This window comes from Pecten maximus, chromosome 8 (assembly GCF_902652985.1).
Source record: "Pecten maximus chromosome 8, xPecMax1.1, whole genome shotgun sequence".
Taxonomy (NCBI): domain Eukaryota; kingdom Metazoa; phylum Mollusca; class Bivalvia; order Pectinida; family Pectinidae; genus Pecten; species Pecten maximus.
The window spans coordinates 28,410,736-28,433,102 of NC_047022.1; the positions used below are offsets into that span (position 1 = coordinate 28,410,736).

The 22,367-nt window shown below is 40.1% G+C and overlaps 1 protein-coding gene across 1 annotated transcript in view; it reads left to right on the forward strand.

Moving 5' to 3' along the window:
* LOC117333075 (ras-related protein Rab-35-like) overlaps positions 1–22,367 on the forward strand; it is a 31,353-nt gene that overhangs the window by 258 nt on the left and 8,728 nt on the right. Inside the window, exons 2-4 of the mRNA XM_033892202.1 lie at positions 11,076–11,126; positions 15,576–15,699; positions 15,864–15,988. Coding sequence (XP_033748093.1) covers positions 11,076–11,126; positions 15,576–15,699; positions 15,864–15,988 — 300 coding nt within the window. The remainder of the gene's footprint in view (positions 1–11,075; positions 11,127–15,575; positions 15,700–15,863; positions 15,989–22,367) is intronic.

The following is a 22,367-nucleotide window of genomic DNA, read 5'->3' on the forward strand; positions in this document are numbered from 1 at the left end:
CCTTATAACGATAGTTAAATAAATACTTCGTGCCAGTATTGCAACACTGTATACTTGCTGTCAACATTTGATAAAAAATATTTTAAATCGACTAATACATTTTCAGAGAGGTAATCTTGACATTGACTAATTTATCTCCTTGTCTGATAGTAAATACTTTGTTCAGATAAACAAAGCTAACAATACAGAATGTCTAACGCTTACATACGGTGACTGATGAATGCCAGATTGTCACATCACGTTCTCTAACACTCTTTCTGTGAAATCTTGTTAATTGAATTTCCTTGGTGAGATTAATTGTGAGCTCTTCATTTCTAGAACCCCTTTTGTCAAAATGGTACCTTAAAACAACACATTTTAAGGTGTTCTTTTAGTGGACAATTTCGATTAAAAAAAGATATGCTCCAAAAAGAAGTTTTACTTATCATTTTGTCTTACTTCGGGTCCTTATCATTTTGTCTTACTTCGGGTCCAAAATCCCGAGCAAGGAGGACTGGAAAGTGGAAAGTGTTTCTAAATAAAAATATAAAGATTCCAGAGAAAGAGGATTATAATTATATATACACCTTTTGTATACAATATTTGTATTAAAACTACACTGGGCTAATTGCCTGTGACCAGGTTATATACACGTACATGACTACATGTACATGTTACTCCTTTGATAAGAGCATCCATCTCGAGTCCTGATCTAGTTGTTGCCTTTTCCCTTTTTTATTTGCAATACAAATAGAAGATTTTAGTGGTGATCTTATTGATTTTTATCAGCAAATTGAATTTTATTGATTGATTGTGTTACAGTTGAACTATTTGGTACAGACAGTTGTATTGACAGAAGATTAAAACTAACATCTGTTGAATATTAATATTATGTGAATATTTTACCTGATATTATTCTGTACAGACATCTACCAGCAGTATATATTTCACTTTTGAAAATGTGTACATGCCTCTGCATATCTAATGCATAATCAGAAGATATGTATGGGCAGACAATCCCAGACACACAGTGGATATCAAATGATTTTAAAATTTATTTTACTATTAATTAGCTAATACTTTATTTTTCAATTTTCTTACTTTATCTATGTGTTTAACATAAACTTTCTAGAACATCACAAAATGTTGATTTGTATTACATGCATATTGTTACAGTGATATTTCTGTTTTTATGATTTGTTTTTACAGCTAAAAATTTAGAGGTAACCATGATTATTTTAACAATTATAATAATAATAATAATGGTCTTTATTTATACTTGATAACATGTTGAGCTTAAAAACTCGTCTTTCACATGGACAAGATAAGTAATACTATAACATTAAACAAGGCACATATAATATTAAAAACAACATAATTTTGGAGCTGTCATTTAATGTAAGGATATTAAAAAAAGTACAACCACAGCAGGTTACAGATTACTCCATTAAAAAGCTTTTGCTGCTTTCTTAAAGCATGAAATTGTTGAACAGTTTCTCACATAACTTGGTAAAAGATTCCATGTATGAGCTCCTCGATATTTAAAAGACTTTTTGAAAGTATTTGTATTATGAGATGGTAAGTAAAAAACATTTGTGGTTGAGATTCTCAGATTATCTGGTAGACCTACAATGGACATCAGATATGCTAGTAAACAATTTAAATTTTGTGGAGCTAGATTGTTAAGTATCTTGTACATAAAAACAGACTGACTATATAAAACCCTTTTGCTAAAAGGCAGCCATCTTAGTAATTTGAACATGTCATTAGATGGAGTTAGAAAGTCACAATTTAATTAATATATCAATATTAATGAAGACCTAACTAAAACACGCGATGCCAATATTCTTTTTTTTTTGTCAGTCTAAAAAACGTAATACAGGGAGTCTAGCTTAAAAATGGTATTCTTTTTTTTCATTTGAAAAAAATTGACATGAGATTTTTATACATACAGTGTACATTTGAGAACTGGTAATCCCAAGACATAAACTCATCAACTGATACTCCTAACAGCTTTTCATGTTTTTTATTTTCAATATTTACATTGTTTACAACAGATAGTTCACCTTTTAATTTACATTTCCTCTGTGAGGTAGAAACAAACATAGCTTTGGTTTTGTCAGTATTACATGTAATACAAGTTTTGTAAACATCACATGTACACCATGATGAAACTGACTTGGCATCGTCATTGAGGTTTTTATTTACATCATCAATAGATTTCGCATTGGTCTGAGCTGCAGTGTCATCTGCATACATATACATATCACTCTGATTATATATAATAAGTATAGGGGGGGGGGGGGGGGATCGTTTACATACAAAATAAACAACAATGGCCTTAATATTGATCCGAGGGACCCCAACTGAAAGGGGGAGAGAATCACTTAAAATTTAAAACTTGAAATCTCCCGCTGAAATAACTATTAAAAAATGTACTGTTCTGGATGAACATCCATACAATTCAAGTTTTGAAAGCAAAATTTGATGATTAACAAGATTGAAAGCCTTACGGAAATCCAAAAATAGTACACCAGTTAGCTTTCCTTTATTTATTGCATCAAACCAAGAATTTAATTTGTAATTGTTTAGGTCTGAAACCAGACTGGCTATCCGTAATCAAATTGTTTATAGTCAAAAACTTATAAAAATGAACATGTATGTGTTTTTCTAAACACTTGGATAAAACAGGCAATATCGAGATCGGTCTGTAATTTAAGACAACAATTCTTTTTTACCCTTTTTAAAAAGAGGGCATACTTTTGCATATTTCCAGTTTTGAGGGAAACAACTTGTATCAATACACACATTAAGCAGTTAACAGACAACTGGAGCAATAGCCTTTGCACAGTCTTTCAGAAATTTTGTGCGAATATTATCAAGCCCTGTGGCTTTGTTGACATCTAAGTTTAGTAAAAACTTTTCAGTAAAAGGAATGTTAACTTTTGGTATATCAAAAACGTTACCTTCCAATTTGCTTTCTGTGAATAATTTAAGCTTTAAAAACAAATCTGAAGATTCATTATCACCAACTTCTCTAACATATATTTATTGGCTTGCTATATTGGTAAAATACTTGTTAAAACAATTTCCTATTTCATTTTCATCAGTAATATCATTGCCATCTAGATCTTTTATAAAACTTGGCACACTAGAAGACTTATTTGGACATAACTTCTTGTAATTATTCCAGTAGGTTTTGGAATTTGCACTGATCTAAAATGGAAGTGAAAAATTTGGATTTTGCCGATCTTATCATGGCTGTCACTTGATTTCTCCAGTTGCGATAAAGACCAAGATGGCCCTCACGTTTATGTTTGTTTCAAATTTGAATACTTACAGTAATATCATCATGCCACCATTCTGGAATTTTCCGATAGCAAACTCTTTTTTTTCTTTAAGAGGTGCATGCATGTTTATCTACAACATCTTTAAACAAAGATTGGAAAGTTTGTAGCATGTCATTAACATCATCAAAAACATCTGACATGACCATGGTACATTTTCAATATCAGAGATAAAAGCATCAGTATTGAATCTTTTCATATATCTCTATAATGAATAGAGTTTGTGGTGTTTTCTACTTTCCAAGTATTACATCTTACAACACATACTGGAAAATGGTCACTCACTGATATGGATGGAACTTCAGTATGCAATATTTTATCTGGCTTGGTAGTCCATATATGGTCAATACAAGTTTCACTATCACTTTGAACTCTTGTAGGGACTGGTATTGTATTTTCCATGTTAAAGTTTTCACACATGAGATGGATACGTGTTTACTGTTAACACTTTCCTGTAGAGTGTCAATGTTAAAATCTCCCATAACTATAATTTCCTCTGATCCACAGAAGAGTTTGTCACAGCAATATATAAATATATTTTCCCAATATAAGTAGGCAAATGGTAAAGAAATAACATTGGTATACATGACTGCATATTGGAACGGGAAAAGCATTCCGAACAACGGACTGAATAATAGCAATATATAATAAATTATACACATTACCCTTGTAACATATTCTGTACTATTTACCAGGCCAGATATTGGTAAAATTCTTCTACTCTTACATCATTTTAGGATTCCTTAACCCTTACATAATCTTATTTGAGAATCATTACTGTTTCATTTAACAATAAAATTAGAAAATGAAATAGCATGTTTGTGTATACGTAAATGACACAAATGTGTAGAATTCTTCCTTAATCCGAAAAAGATATAACGTCCACAAAAACATCACCATGGTTCTCGGATATGTAACATAATGTCTGGTGCCATTTTGATGTGTTGTATATTGATCTGAACAAGTTACTGGAGCTTCATGTTTATGGGTTGTTGACAGACATGTTACAGTAATTGACTTGTGCTATGGTATAGTAAGCTTCAGTGATTGGTTTAGTCCAGACTTGGTTCTCCTCTCTTGTGTAGGCCAATATTGCTACTCAGAATTTTAGATTGTAATGTGCATGCAATATGTGAATCCAGAAAACTACTTAAGTGATTGATATATGCATACATGTGTGTGAGCTGTCATATACTTTTAGCTTCGGATCAGAATTGCCTGATGTAACATACAACAGCGATGAAACAGATGTTGATTGCTCCAGTATTTTTTAACATTTTTTTTTCATTTTTTTTGTTTTGGTGATAAACACATCACATCGACATAGCCAGGTTGTAGGTTGTTTTAATTTTTTTATACAAAATAGATACATTGTTTTTGGACAATTTAAGTATACTTGTGATATTACTCATATTTGATTATTGATTGCCAAAGTTCATTGTGAGGCTCCAGACATACAGGTGATGGCTTTAAGATTTGAGATTATTGTAGTTGTCTATGATTGACTGTAAGGGCTTAGATATACATGAATACCGTGCGCACACTAAAAAGAATGTACATGTGTGGCCATCACCTCAAATTAGTGGAACAATTCTAAATTCTTGTTACAACATCTCCATTAGCTTTGTTCATGCACTAAAGAGGTGTAATCTTAAGTTATTGGTGTTACATACAGGGCAATCACCATATCACAGGTAACAAATAGTTGTTATTACATTTCACCTAGGTAACAAATAGTTGTTATTACATTTCCCATAGGTAACAAATAGTTGTTGTTACATTTCACCTAGGAAACAAATAGGTGTCGTAACATTTCACATAGGTAACAAATAGGTGTCGTAACATTTCCCATAGCTATTAATAGGTAACAGATAGCTGTGTCGTAACATTCCCATAGCTATAGGTAACAGATAGCTGTGTCGTAAATCACAAGTAAAATTATATGTTATGTAGATACATTATGTATCAAGACAGAACAAGTATCAATATTATTCTGCTTTGAAAGAAAAGGAATCAGATGATCACTTGGATATAGAATTGACACACAAAAGTCACTTAGGTTTGATGGCAAAGATTGAGTCCCCAGGCTAAAAAAAAAACAGGAAATGTAGTCTAGGTGTAACATTGTGTGAAAATAAACCTCTAGTCAATATCTTAATTGATACCTCCAAGTTTTCTTAAATATTTTATTTAATAAGTGATAATATCAGATGTACACAGCAATCTGAAGTAAAAAACAGGTTTTATATTAGACCAAATTCATTCTTCATGGTGGATGCATGGTGATTCCTGAATGAGTTTTACAATTATATATAGAATGCTTGAATAAAACATTGAGATTTTGTCTGTCGAAGTACAGATTTTGTCTGTCGAAGTACAGATTTTGTCTGTCGAAGTACAGGTGCAAGGAATTAACAATTTCTATCTTTCTAGCTCGATCTGTCAGCCATTTATCTGTTGTGCCAAATTCCAAAGAATATTAATACACTTTAGCTTGTAAATATTTATAGTAACTAGCTTAGAGTCTGTGTAGTGTTCCTACAGTAGCTAGCCTAGAGTCTGTGTAGTGTTCCTGCAGTAACTAGCCTAGAGTCTGTGTAGTGTTCCTATACAGTAACTAGCCTAGAGTCTGTGTAGTGTTCCTACAGTAGCTAGCCTAGAGTCTGTGTAGTGTTCCTACAGTAACTAGCCTAGAGTCTGTGTAGTGTTCCTACAGTAACTAGCCTAGAGTCTGTGTAGTGTTCCTACAGTAACAAGCCTATAGTCTGTGTAGTGTTCCTACAGTAACTAGCCTAGAGTCTGTGTAGTGTTCCTACAGTAACTAGCCTAGAGTCTGTGTAGTGTTCCTACAGTAACTAGCCTAGAGTCTGTGTAGCGTTCCTACAGTAGCTAGCCTAGAGTCTGTGTAGTGTTCCTACAGTAACTAGCCTAGAGTCTGTGTAGTGTTCCTACAGTAACTAGCCTAGAGTCTGTGTAGTGTTCCTACAGTAACTAGCCTAGAGTCTGTGTGTAGTGTTCCTACAGTAGCTAGCCTAGAGTCTGTGTAGTGTTCCTACAGTAACTAGCCTAGAGTCTGTGTAGTGTTCCTACAGTAACTAGCCTAGAGTCTGTGTAGTGTTCCTACAGTAACTAGCCTAGAGTCTGTGTAGTGTTCCTACAGTAACTAGCCTATAGTCTGTGTAGTGTTCCTACAGTAACTAGCCTATAGTCTGTGTAGTGTTCCTACAGTAACTAGCCTAGAGTCTGGGTAGTGTTCCTACAGTAACTAGCCTAGAGTATGTGTAGTGTTCCTACAGTAACTAGTCTAGAGTCTGTGTAGTGTTCCTACAGTAGCTAGCCTAGAGTCTGTGTAGTGTTCCTGTTTTTGGTTAGGACTGTTTTCTGTCAGGGCTGAAAACTGTCTAGAGTATTACAAGATGTAATCCCTCTCTCTACTACTGTTGATACTGCTATGATTGCACACAACCCCACATTATATTTTTCATTGATAATTTGGATGTATTCAGAATATATATACATCGGCCAAAGGAATGAATCAATCTTTGCATTATTTTCCATGAAACCGTAGTTATTCCGCACCCAACATTTCATTTGTATACAGCAATAAGTGGAAGCAGCAAAAATGCTGAAATTTGGAAGGGTGTGTGATATCACTTTTATAGAAGCTAGAGAGGGGGTGAAATCACTTTAAAGGGGCTCTATTGGGTGAGATATCACTTTTATAGGGGCTCCAGGGGGTGTGATATCACTTTTATAGGGAATGGGGTTGATCTCACTTTTATAGGGGCTATAGGGGTTGTGATATCACTTTTATAGGGGATGGGGGTGATATCACTTTTATAGGGGCTCTAGGTGGTGATATCACTTTTATAGGGGCTCTAGGGGGTGTGATATCACTTTTATATGGACTCTAGGGGTGATATCACTTTTATATGGGCTCTAGGGGTGATATCACTTTTATATGGGCTCTAGGGGGTGTGATATCACTTTTATAGGGGCTCTAGGGGGTGATATCACTTTTATAGGGGCTCTAGGGGGTGATATCACTTTTATAAGGGCCTAGGGGGTGATATCACTTTTATAGGGGCTCTAGGGGGTGTGATATCACTTTTATAGGGGCTCTAGGAGGTGATATCACTTATATGGGCTCTAGGGGGTGTGATATCACTTATATGGGCTCTTGGGGGTGTGATATCACTTTTGTAGGGGATGGGGTGATATCACTTATATGGGCTCTAGGGGGTGATATCACTTTGGTAGTGGCTCTAGGGGGTGCTATCACTTTTATAGGGGCCTAGGGGGTGATATCACTTTTATAGGGGCTCTAGGGGGTGATATCACTTTTATAGGGGCTCTTGGGGGTGTGATATCACTTTTATAGGGGATGGGGTGATATCACTTATATGGGCTCTAGGGGGTGATATCACTTTGGTAGTGGCTCTAGGGAGTGCTATCACTTTTATAGGGGCCTAGGGGGTGATATCACTTTTATAGGGGCTCTAGGGGGTGATATCACTTTTATAGGGGCCTAGGGGGTGATATCACTTTTATAGGGGCTCTAGGGTGTGTGATATCACTTTTATAGGGGCTCTAGGGGTGATATCACTTTTATATGGGCTCTAGGGGTGATATCACTTTTATATGGGCTCTAGGGGGTGTGATATCACTTTTATAGGGGCTCTAGGAGGTGATATCACTTATATGGGCTCTAGGGGGTGTGATATCACTTATATGGGCTCTTGGGGGTGTGATATCACTTTTGTAGGGGATGGGGTGATATCACTTATATGGGCTCTAGGGGGTGATATCACTTTTATAGGGGCTCTAGGGGGTGTGATATCACTTTTATAGGGGATAGGGGGTGATATCACTTATATGGGCTCTAGGGGGTGATATCACTTTGGTAGTGGCTCTAGGGAGTGCTATCACTTTTATAGGGGCCTAGGGGGTGATATCACTTTTATAGGGGCTCTAGGGGGTGATATCACTTTTATAGGGGCTCTAGGGGGTGATATCACTTTTATAGGGGCCTAGGGGGTGATATCACTTTTATAGGGGCTCTAGGGTGTGTGATATCACTTTTATAGGGGCTCTAGGGGGTGATATCACTTTTATAGGGGCTCTAGGGGGTGATATCACTTTTATAGGGGCCTAGGGGGTGATATCACTTTTATAGGGGCTCTAGGGGGTGTGATATCACTTTTATAGGGGCTCTAGGGGGTGATATCACTTTTATAGGGGCTCTAGGGGTGTGATATCACTTTTATAGGGGCTCTAGGAGGTGATATCACTTATATGGGCTCTAGGGGGTGATATCACTTTTATAGGGGCTCTAGGGGTGATATCACTTTTATGGGCTCTAGGGGGTGATATCACTTTTATAGGGGCTCTAGGGGGTGATATCACTTTTATAGGGCTCTAGGGGTGATATCACTTTTATAGGGGCTCTAGGGGGGTGATATCACTTTTATAGGGGCTCTAGGGTGTGATATCACTTTTATAGGGGCCTAGGGGGTGATATCACTTTTATGGGCTCTAGGGGGTGATATCACTTTGGTAGTGGCTCTAGGGAGTGCTATCACTTGTATAGGGGCCCTAGGGGGTGATATAACTTTTATAGGGGCCTAGGGGTGATATGACTTTTATAGGGGCTCTAAAGGGGGAGGTTGACATCACTTTTATTGGGGCTGTAGTTGGGTTTGATATCACTTTTCTTGGGGATGTGATATCACTTTCAAGGGGTTGTGATACATTTCCAAAGAGATGTGATATCACCCAGACTGATATATCTACTTGGAGAAATTTTTGACTTATCACATATACAAAAGGGGTGTTATTATTAGGAAACATATGATAATTGTATGTTTACATCCATGCATGTCCAAAATACATGATAAACTAAAGAATCAAGCCATACAGGTATATGTACTATTTATAGCTATAGGCCACCATGGATATAGCCATTTACCTGTATGAATACAGTGGGGAAATCAGGATTCCCTATAATCAGACATGGAAATAAAGTATACAGTCACCTGCCAGACCAAATGGACGTTATCAGGATTTCCTAGTTTCCTCCATCACCACTCAGAACATATCAATCCAAGTGAAGAAGAAACTTGTTTAACAGTTGTTATAAAATTATGTTAAATATTGAAATTTTAGACTTAAAGTCTGTCATGAAAAGGATAAAAACCAATTTACTTAATTTTGTTCAGGTCTGATAAATCCACTATCCATTACTTAAGTTTTTTTATACTTCAATCTAATTTCAATGATATATTAAGTTATCTCCTTGTGAAAAGTATGAATTAATAAACTGATTTTGATGCCATCTCGTACCAAGAAATCAAAATATCCGTGTTGTTTCAGACTTTCAATATAAGCTATACATGTATTTTCAGAAGTGTTTATAAGTTGAACATGTCCAAATCACTGTTGATCAGACATTTACAGTTTCTAATTAATGCAGAACTCTTTTAGACGAGAGAGGCATGTCAATGTAAGCATATGTATACATGTATATAGACTTTGATGGAAAAGGTTATAGGGAACATCTAGCAACAAACTTGGATAGGCTCATATTTACAATTGTTTTTCAAAAAGATTACAAATGTACATAAAATGTTAACCTTGACTTTCGCACAAACCCCGGCATTTCATTTATTTACAATATGAAAATTGTATCTATGGAACACAAAATCTGGTATTTCAGATTTCTTCTATGGAGAACAAACCCTGACTGCTGGAAATTGTCTATGGAAACATAAAAGTCTTTAGTAAAAGCTGACAGAGATTACAATTTATGATAAAAGTCTTCAGTAAATTCTGGTATAGATTACAAAGTTACGAAAGACATCTTTATTTGTCCAAATATTTAATAGCCGACATATTTTCTATATCTGGAATGTCTGCACTGAAACCAATGTACAAATAAAAATGTAGTGATGAGAATGTAATTACTGAACAGTTTAGATTCGGCTCGTCATTACCTACTGGAGAAAGTACATCTGGATAATGTCTTTTAACCTTTCAAAACAATTTATGTATTACCATATGTCTCCCAACCCATCATTAATATTTCAAAAGTTTAAATGTTTGAAATTTGGCCAAAATCATGTATTTAATATTTATGAATGTGTTTCACCAACATATCTATGAGGAATCTCCATCTAACTTTGTGTACTTACCCTTTATATACGATATGTACACCAAAATATGTTCAAACATTACTGTAATACAGAAAACAGTTCAACTTCATATCTAGATAGCATACACAGTAAGGGTTACACAGTAAGGATTGTACAGTAAGGGTTATACAGTAAGGGTTTAATCAGAGAAGCCCCTATATTTACTAGCTATAACTGTATTCATGTGAATGAAATTTATTGCAATCCTTTTGGTTAATCCCCTGATGTGATTTTCTAAAAACCAATACATACAGAATTTGGATAAAACAGAATAGACTAAAACCTAGCAATAGGTGGAGTCATGTAGCTTAAAACCTGTAACTAACTTAATGATAAAGTTTGGATGTAAAACTCTTCCATAATGACTATCAGATCAACTCTCCTTATAAGCACATAATTTTTATGGCAATAGTTGGCTTATGGATAGTACTGTGCAGCTTCGCCTTTCATGCTTGATCAATTTTTGAATTAGAGTTTTGGATAAATAATAAAACGTATAATTATATTTCCTAATAAAACACTGAATACTGTATTTTTACCCTTCTCTTTACTATTTCAGGTGTAGGAAAAAGCAGTCTGTTGCTACGCTTTTCTGATAATACCTTTTCAGGTAAGTGCTCATTAAAAAACAATTTCGTTGAGTCATAATATTCACAAGTCATTAATGGGTGGAAGTAGGGATACTTTACTGAAGTATTGAGACACAGGAAATTAATCAAATCTGGTAGGGCATTGATCAAGGTGACCTTGACTTTGATTAAAAGTTATACAATGTATAAGGCTAAGCTAAGACAATTTGTAGAGACAAAAATATCTCCTTATAAGGCTGATAGGATACAAAATCTGCTTTGAAGTAGGACAAATGGATTATCGATCTTTGTATTTAACCAAGATTTTGCTCCATAGATGAGACATTACATTGTTGGCTGTTTTTATAAACTGTGACAATAATCTAGTCATACATCAAGTGTTTCTTCATCAGATCACTGATCAGACAAGAAAATGATGCATCTCTCTTCCTATCATGTACTGTACATGTTTTGTCTTTTTCATCAAATCACTCACAAAAACTAATTTAGAAGTGTATTTCCCGGAAAGGATGTCGAAAAGACATGTATATTTGAAGACATTTTGTTTTCTTATAAAAGCTATCAAAGTTTTCATTCGTTTTGTTAAATTTTTAGTTTTTCATTGATTTCTGGTGCATGGTTTTTTGGGAAAGTGTACAAAATATTTGATCAGTATTTATCTCAAAGACGGGCATGAGGAAGAACAACCGTGTGGATAGATGTTTATTTTCCCTTATAATCACTGAAGTACAGTAGAGAGGTGATTGTCTGGATGACATGATCAGAACAAAAGCTGACAGTAACATGTTCATACATGGAACCTGTAACTAAGCCGTTATATTTTATGTTAATAAAGACAGGAGGGGTCCCACATCAATATCACATGACCGTATAAGGATAAAATGGTGGATGTCACATGACTAACAAAATAATTTTAGCTTAACATATTAACATGTTGGTATGTTAACTTCCCGTTTGATCAGTAATTATGTTTCCATGACTACCACATATCATGTTTATATTATTGAGTAGAAGCTACACTCGTCCACCTGTCTAGGTTTATGTTTGTAATCAAGCCTGGAATACCACTCGGGACAGGCCCCCACAGAAACAACGATTGATAAAGTACTTAACACAGATACAGCTCCCATCCCAGGTCAAGTCTGTATGTTAATACCCAGTGTAGGTATCTCCTGTCCCAGGTCATGTCTGTATGTTGATACCCAGTGTAGGTATCTCCTGTCCCAGGTCAAGTCTGTATGTTGATACCCAGTGTAGGTATCTCCTGTCCCAGGTCAAGTCTGTATGTTGATACCCAGTGTAGGTATCTCCTGTCCCAGGTCAAGTCTGTATGTTGATACCCAGTGTAGGTATCTCCTGTCCCAGGTCATGTCTGTATGTTAATACCCAGTGTAGGTATCTCCTGTCCGAGGTCAAGTCTGTATGTTGATACCCAGTGTAGGTATCTCCTGTCCGAGGTCAAGTCTGTATGTTGATACCCAGTGTAGGTATCTCCTGTCCCAGGTCAAGTCTGTAAGTTTATACCCAGTGTAGGTATCTCCTGTCCCAGGTCAAGTCTGTAAGTTAATACCCAGTGTAGGTATCTCCTGTCCCAGGTCAAGTCTGTATGTTGATACCCAGTGTAGGTATCTCCTGTCCCAGGTCAAGTCTGTAAGTTTATACCCAGTGTAGGTATCTCCTGTCCCAGGTCAAGTCTGTATGTTGATACCCAGTGTAGGTATCTCCTGTCCCAGGTCAAGTCTGTAAGTTTATACCCAGTGTAGGTATCTTCTGTCCCAGGTCAAGTCTGTATGTTGATACCCAGTGTAGGTATCTCCTGTCCCAGGTCAAGTCTGTATGTTGATACCCAGTGTAGGTATCTCCTGTCCCAGGTCAAGTCTGTATGTTGATACCCAGTGTAGGTATCTCCTGTCCCAGGTCAAGTCTGTATGTTGATACCCAGTGTAGGTATCTCCTGTCCCAGGTTATGTCTGTATGTTGATACCCAGTGTAGGTATCTCCTGTCCCAGGTCAAGTCTGTATGTTGATACCCAGTGTAGGTATCTCCTGTCCCAGATCAAGTCTGTATGTTGATACCCAGTGTAGGTATCTCCTGTCCCAGGTCAAGTCTGTATGTTTATACCCAGTGTAGGTATCTCCTGTCCCAGGTCAAGTCTGTATGTTGATACCCAGTGTAGGTATCTCCTGTCCCAGGTCAAGTCTGTATGTTGATACCCAGTGTAGGTATCTCCCATCCCAGGTCAAGTCTGTATGCTGATACCCAGTGTAGCTATCTCCTGTCCCAGGTCAAGTCTGTATGTTGATACCAAGTGTAGGTATCTCCTGTCCCAGGTCAAGTCTGTATGTTGATACCCAGTGTAGGTATCTCCTGTCCCAGGTCAAGTCTGTATGTTGATACCCAGTGTAGGTATCTCCTGTCCCAGGTCAAGTCTGTATGTTGATACCCAGTGTTGGTATCTCCTGTCCAAGGTCAAGTCTGTATGTTGATACCCAGTGTAGGTATCTCCTGTCCCAGGTCAAGTCTGTATGTTGATACCCAGTGTAGGTATCTCCTGTCCCAGGTCAAGTCTGTATGTTGATACCCAGTGTAGGTATCTCCTGTCCCAGGTCATGTCTGTATGTTGATACCCAGTGTAGGTATCTCCTGTCCCAGGTCAAGTCTGTATGTTAATACCCAGTATAGGTATCTCCTGTCTCAGGTCAAGTCTGTATGTTAATACCCAGTGTAGGTATCTCCTGTCCCAGATCAAGTCTGTATGTTGATACCCAGTGTAGGTATCTCCTGTCCCAGGTCAAGTCTGTATGTTTATACCCAGTGTAGGTATCTCCTGTCCCAGGTCAAGTCTGTATGTTGATACCCAGTGTAGGTATCTCCTGTCCCAGGTCAAGTCTGTATGTTGATACCCAGTGTAGGTATCTCCCATCCCAGGTCAAGTCTGTATGCTGATACCCAGTGTAGCTATCTCCTGTCCCAGGTCAAGTCTGTATGTTGATACCCAGTGTAGGTATCTCCTGTCCCAGGTCAAGTCTGTATGTTGATACCCAGTGTAGGTATCTCCTGTCCCAGGTCAAGTCTGTATGTTGATACCCAGTGTTGGTATCTCCTGTCCAAGGTCAAGTCTGTATGTTGATACCCAGTGTAGGTATCTCCTGTCCCAGGTCAAGTCTGTATGTTGATACCCAGTGTAGGTATCTCCTGTCCCAGGTCATGTCTGTATGTTGATACCCAGTGTAGGTATCTCCTGTCCCAGGTCAAGTCTGTATGTTAATACCCAGTATAGGTATCTCCTGTCTCAGGTCAAGTCTGTATGTTAATACCCAGTGTAGGTATCTCCTGTCCCAGGTCAAGTCTGTAAGTTGATACCCAGTGTAGGTATCTCCTGTCCCAGGTCAAGTCTGTAAGTTTATACCCAGTGTAGGTATCTCCTGTCCCAGGTCATGTCTGTATGTTGATACCCAGTTTAGGTATCTCCTGTCCTAAGTCAAGTCTGTATGTTAATACCCAGTATAGGTATCTCCTGTCCCAGGTCAAGTCTGTAAGTTAATACCCAGTGTAGGTATCTCCTGTCCCAGGTCATGTCTGTATGTTAATACCCAGTGTAGGTATCTCCTGTCCCAGGTCAAGTCTGCCTAGCGTAACCATCAGTTTATACCCCATCTCATTGTTAGCGTTAAGACTCTATCCCTGTTATCAGTGTAAACGGACCCTGTGTAGCGTGTAGATATCCTCACCATTCACCTGATACTACCTCTGACAGATGATAGGTGTAGGTACAAGTTTATTGTTGTGATATAAAGGCCACATTAATTCTACAATGACACTCATCAGTATTGTTCTATTGTTGACACGTCTCTGTTTATTGAGTTTGTTTACAATACAATGAATACTACATTGATCTCATCATTTCCTGTTTACATAGAAAGTCTGTTACACATATATACAAATATAGTAATTATGTTGATTCAGGAAACCAAACCTAACCATCACTAATCCTCCCAAACTACATTCCGTCAGTGTTAGCAGTACACAATAGTGCAGAGTAAAGGTCACTTAAAACATCTTGCATGTATTTATTTTTCATCCTTATTACAACTGTAATAGTGATGGAATGGATGTTAACATACTACTGGTATGATAGATTCTGTTGGGTTACATTCACATTAAGGCCGCTAGGGTTTACACTAGTAGGCAGGTGTCATGATGTATAGATGTCGCCAGTCTGGTATTGATACAGATTTCAAACAGATTCCTTTAATATATTAATGTTTCCACTTTGTAGTTACCAGTGATCAAGTCAGCAGTGTTTCCTACTATTTTCAAACAAGACAAAAAATAAAATGATAACTCAATTTAATGCTGATATTATTTCATTCATTATCCAATGAATGCAGCTAATTCTGGTAGTGTTGTTACATTCCAGTGTATTATGTGTACATATTAAAATACCTGATTCCTTTTGTCCTCCCAGGTACATATATAACAACTATAGGTGTGGACTTTAAGATTAGAACTGTGGATGTAAATGGGGAGAAAGTCAAATTACAGATCTGGGATACAGCCGGCCAGGAAAGATTCCGCACAATCACATCAACGTAAGTCTCACAGATCAGTTTACCCAACATCTAATGGATACTATTTTTCGAGGAGTTCCATTTGTCACTATATTCTTCGTGATAAAAGTAAAGGAATTTATGCTTTATGATTTATTTATATATTAAGTCTATACTTTCACTGTGACTTTGTTTACATACTCCAGATACTACCGAGGGACCCATGGTGTTATAGTCGTATATGATGTCTCTAGTGGAGAGTCATTTGCTAATGTGAAACGATGGCTGCATGAAATCGACCAAAATTGTGATGTAGTAAACAGAATTTTAGGTAAGTTGTGTGTGTTGCAACTCAGCTGCAGAAACCATATTTAATATAGAACACTTTCTAAATAAAGAGTAGGGGCCTAAACTCCCGCAAGACCATAAAATAGGGAGTAGTGGGCCCATACTCCCACACACCCACAATCACATCCTATACAGGAAGAAGTGGGACCCAAACTCCCACACACCCACAATCACGTCCTAAATAGGGAGTATTGGACCCATACTCCCACACACCCACAATCACATCCTATTTAGGAAGTAGTGGGCCTAGACTCCCTCACACCCACAACCACATCCTATATAGGAAGTAGTGGGCCTAGACTCCCTCACACCCACAACCAAATCCTATATAGGGAGTATAGTGGGCCCATACTCCCACACACCCACAATCACATCCTATTTAGGAAGTAGTGGGCCTAGACTCCCTCACACCCACAACCACATCCTATATAGGGAGTATAGTGGGCCCATACTCCCACACACCCACAACCACATCCTATATAGGGAGTAGTGGGCCCATAATCCCACACACCCACAATCACATCCTATATAGGGAGTAGTGGGCCCAAACTCCCACACACCCACAATCACATCCTAAATAGGGAGTAGTGGGCCCATACTCCCACACACCCACAATCACATCCTAAATAGGGAGTAGTGGGCCCATACTCCCACACACCCACAATCACGTCCTAAATAGGGAGTAGTGGGCCCATACTCCCACACACCCACAATCACATCCTATATAGGGAGTAGTGGGCCCATACACCCACTCACCCACAATCACATCCTATATAGGGAGTAGTGGGCCCATACACCCACACACCCACAATCACATCCTAAATAGGGAGTAGTGGGCCCATACTCCCACACACCCACAATCACATCCTATATAGGGAGTAGTGGGCCCATACACCCACTCACCCACAATCACATCCTATATAGGGAGTAGTGGGCCCAGACTCCCACACACCCACAATCACATCCTATATAGGGAGTAGTGGGCCTAGACTACCACACACCCACAATCACATCCTATATAGGGAGTAGTGGGCCAATACTCCCACACACCCACAATCACATCCTAAATAGGGAGTAGTGGGCCCATACTCCCACACACCCACAATCACATCCTATGTAGGGAGTAGTGGGCCCAAACTCCCACACACCCACAATCACATCCTAAATAGGGAGTAGTGGGCCCATACTCCCACACACCCACAATCACATCCTATGTAGGGAGTAGTGGGCCCAAACTCCCACACACCCACAATCACATCCTAAATAGGGAGTATTGGACCCGAACTCCCACACACCCACAATCACGTCCTAAATAGGGAGTAGTTGGCCCAGACACCCACACACCCACAATCACATCCTAAATAGGGAGTAGTGGGCCCAAACTCCCACACACCCACAATCACGTCCTATATAGGGAGTAGTGGGCCCATACACCCACTCACCCACAATCACATCCTATATAGGGAGTAGTGGGCCCATACACCCACACACCCACAATCACATCCTATATAGGGAGTAGTGGGCCCATACTCCCACACACCCACAATCACATCCTAAATAGGGAGTATTGGACCCAAACTCCCACACACCCACAATCACGTCCTAAATAGGGAGTAGTGGGCCCAGACACCCACACACCCACAATCACATCCTAAATAGGGAGTAGTGGGCCCAAACTCCCACACACCCACAATCACGTCCTATATAGGGAGTATTGGACCTAGACTACCACACACCCACAATCACATCCTATATAGGGAGTAGTGGGCCCAAACTCCCACACACCCACAACCACATCCTATATAGGGAGTAGTGGGCCCATACTCCCACACACCCACAATCACATCCTAAATAGGGAGTATTGGGCCTAGACTCCCACATACCCACAATCACATCCTAAATAGGGAGTAGTGGACCCAAACTCCCACACACCCACAATCACATCCTAAATAGGGAGTAGTGGGCCCAAACTCCCACACACCGACAATCACATCCTAAATAGGGAGTAGTGGGCCCATACTACCACACACCCACAATCACATCCTAAATAGGGAGTAGTGGGCCCATACACCCACACACCCACAATCACATCCTAAATAGGGAGTAGTGGGCCTAGACTACCACACACCAACAATCACATCCTAAATAGGGAGTAGTGGGCCCATACTCCCACACACCCACAATCACATCCTAAATAGGGAGTATTGGGCCCAGACTCCCACACACCCACAATCACATCCTATATAGGGAGTAATGGGCCTAGACTCCCACACACCCACAATCACATCCTAAATAGGGAGTAGTGGGCCCATACTCCCACACACCCACAATCACATCCTATATAGGGAGTAGTGGGCCCATACTCCCACACACCCACAACCACATCCTATATAGGGAGTAGTGGGCCCAGACTCCCACACACCCAAAATCACATCCTATATAGGGAGTAGTGGGCCCAAACTCCCACACACCCACAATCACATCCTAAATAGGGAGTAGTGGGCCCATACTCCCACACACCCACAATCACATCCTAAATAGGGAGTATTGGGCCTAGACTCCCACATACCCACAATCACATCCTAAATAGGGAGTAGTGGACCCAAACTCCCACACACCCACAATCACATCCTAAATAGGGAGTAGTGGGCCCAAACTCCCACACACCGACAATCACATCCTAAATAGGGAGTAGTGGGCCCATACTACCACACACCCACAATCACATCCTAAATAGGGAGTAGTGGGCCCATACACCCACACACCCACAATCACATCCTAAATAGGGAGTAGTGGGCCTAGACTACCACACACCAACAATCACATCCTAAATAGGGAGTAGTGGGCCCATACTCCCACACACCCACAATCACATCCTAAATAGGGAGTATTGGGCCCAGACTCCCACACACCCACAATCACATCCTATATAGGGAGTAATGGGCCTAGACTCCCACACACCCACAATCACATCCTAAATAGGGAGTAGTGGGCCCATACTCCCACACACCCACAATCACATCCTATATAGGGAGTAGTGGGCCCATACTCCCACACACCCACAACCACATCCTATATAGGGAGTAGTGGGCCCAGACTCCCACACACCCAAAATCACATCCTATATAGGGAGTAGTGGGCCCAAACTCCCACACACCCACAATCACATCCTAAATAGGGAGTAGTGGGCCCATACTCCCACACACCCACAATCACATCCTAAATAGGGAGTATTGGGCCCATACTCCCACACACCCACAATCACGTCCTAAATAGGGAGTAGTGGACCCAAACTCCCACACACCCACAATCACATCCTAAATAGGGAGTAGTGGACCCAAACTCCCACACACCCACAATCACATCCTATATAGGGAGTAGTGGACCCAAACTCCCACACACCCACAATCACATCCTATATAGGGAGTAGTGGACCCAAACTCCCACACACCCACAATCACATCCTATATAGGGAGTAGTGGACCCAAACTCCCACACACCCACAATCACATCCTAAATAGGGAGTAGTGGACCCAAACTCCCACACACCCACAACCACATCCTATATAGGGAGTAGTGGACCCAAACTCCCACACACCCACAATCACATCCTATATAGGGAGTAGTGGGCCCATACTACCACACACCCACAATCACATCCTAAATAGGGAGTATTGGGCCTAGACTCCCACATACCCACAATCACATCCTAAATAGGGAGTAGTGGACCCAAACTCCCACACACCCACAATCACATCCTAAATAGGGAGTAGTGGGCCCAAACTCCCACACACCCACAATCACATCCTAAATAGGGAGTAGTGGGCCCATACTACCACACACCCACAATCACATCCTAAATAGGGAGTAGTGGGCCCATACACCCACACACCCACAATCACATCCTAAATAGGGAGTAGTGGGCCTAGACTACCACACACCAACAATCACATCCTAAATAGGGAGTAGTGGGCCCATACTCCCACACACCCACAATCACATCCTAAATAGGGAGTATTGGGCCCAGACTCCCACACACCCACAATCACATCCTATATAGGGAGTAATGGGCCTAGACTCCCACACACCCACAATCACATCCTAAATAGGGAGTAGTGGGCCCATACTCCCACACACCCACAATCACATCCTATATAGGGAGTAGTGGGCCCATACTCCCACACACCCACAACCACATCCTATATAGGGAGTAGTGGGCCCAGACTCCCACACACCCACAATCACATCCTAAATAGGGAGTAGTGGGCCCATACTCCCACACACCCACAATCACATCCTATATAGGGAGTAGTGGGCCCATACTCCCACACACCCACAACCACATCCTATATAGGGAGTAGTGGGCCCAGACTCCCACACACCCACAATCACATCCTAAATAGGGAGTAGTGGGCCCATACTCCCACACACCCACAATCACATCCTAAATAGGGAGTAGTGGACCTAGACTCCCACACACCCACAATCACATCCTAAATAGGGAGTAGTGGGCCCATACACCCACCCACCCACAATCACATCCTATATAGGGAGTAGTGGGCCCATACACCCACCCACCCACAATCACATCCTAAATAGGGAGTAGTGGGCCCATACTCCCACACACCCACAATCACATCCTATATAGGGAGTAGTGGGCCCAGACTCCCACCCACCCACAATCACATCCTAAATAGGGAGTAGTGGACCTAGACTCCCACACACCCACAATCACATCCTAAATAGGGAGTAGTGGGCCCAGACTCCCACACACCCACAATCACATCCTAAATAGGGAGTAGTGGACCTAGACTCCCACACACCCACAATCACATCCTAGATAGGGAGTATTGGACCTAGACTCCCACACACCCACAATCACATCCTAAATAGGGAGTAGTGGGCCCATACTCCCACACACCCACAATCACATCCTAAATAGGGAGGAGGGGGCCCATACTACCACACACCCACAATCACATCCTAAATAGGGAGTAGTTGGCCCATACTCCCACACACCCACAATCACATCCTAAATAGGGAGTAGTGGGCCCAAACTCCCACACACCCACAATCACATCCTAAATAGGGAGGAGGGGGCCCAAACTCCCACACACCCACAATCACATCCTAAATAGGGAGTAGTGGGCCCAAACTCCCACACACCCACAATCACATCCTAAATAGGGAGTAGTGGGCCCAAACTCCCACACACCCACAATCACATCCTATATAGGGAGTATTGGACCTAGACTACCACACTCTCATGAATCTAAGCAGAGGATTCCAAAATCAGTTGCATTTAATTATCACTATCTCTCATACACCTCCTCAGTGTACATTTAATTATAGTGTAGCTGGAAAGACCTGTCAATTTGATTACAATCTTTTATACCTCAGTGTACCTATATATGTATATGTACTTCAATGGTCAAAAGTCCATTAAATTGTTTGTGATGTACATTTTTTTTTTAAACGCTTACATTTTACATTAATATCATTGGGCAGTATTCAGAATGCAGTGAATCCCTCCAAAATGATCTGTCATTTCAACCTTATTATAAATCCCCCTGAAGGATTGGTTACTTTGACTTATTATAATCCCTCAGGAATGATCTGTCACATCGACTTTATTATAATCCCTTTGGAATGATCCATCACGTTGACCTTCAATGGCCATATTGATTACAGGGAAGGCACCACATACTATTTATATAGGTAGATAAAAGGGAGGGAAACCAAGTATTACAGGTGGAACAGTTGTAGATAAAAGGGAGGGAAACCAAGTTTCTACAGGTGGAACAGTTGTAGATAAAAGGGAGGGAAACCAAGTTATTACAGGTGGAACAGTTGTAGATAAAAGGGAGGGAAACCAAGTTATTACAGGTGGAACAGTTGTAGATAAAAGGGAGGGAAACCAAGTTATTACAGGTGGAACAGTTGTAGATAAAAGGGAGGGAAACCAAGTTATTACAGGTGAAACAGTTGTAGATAAAAGGTAGGGAAACCAAGTTATTACAGGTGGAACAATTGTAGATAAAAGGGAGGGAAACAAAGTATTACAGGTGGAACAGTTGTAGATAAAAGGGAGGGAAACCAAGTTTTTATAGGTGGAACAGTTGTAGATAAAAGGGAGGGAAACCAAGTTATTACAGGTGGAACAGTTGTAGATAAAAGGGAGGGAAACCAAGTTATTACAGGTGGAACAGTTGTAGATAAAAGGGAGGGAAACCAAGTTTTCTACAGGTGGAACAATTGTAGATAAAAGGGAGGGAAACCAAGTTATTACAGGTGGAACAGTTGTAGATAAAAGGGAGGGAAACCAAGTTTTCTACAGTTGGAACAGTTGTAGATAAAAGGGA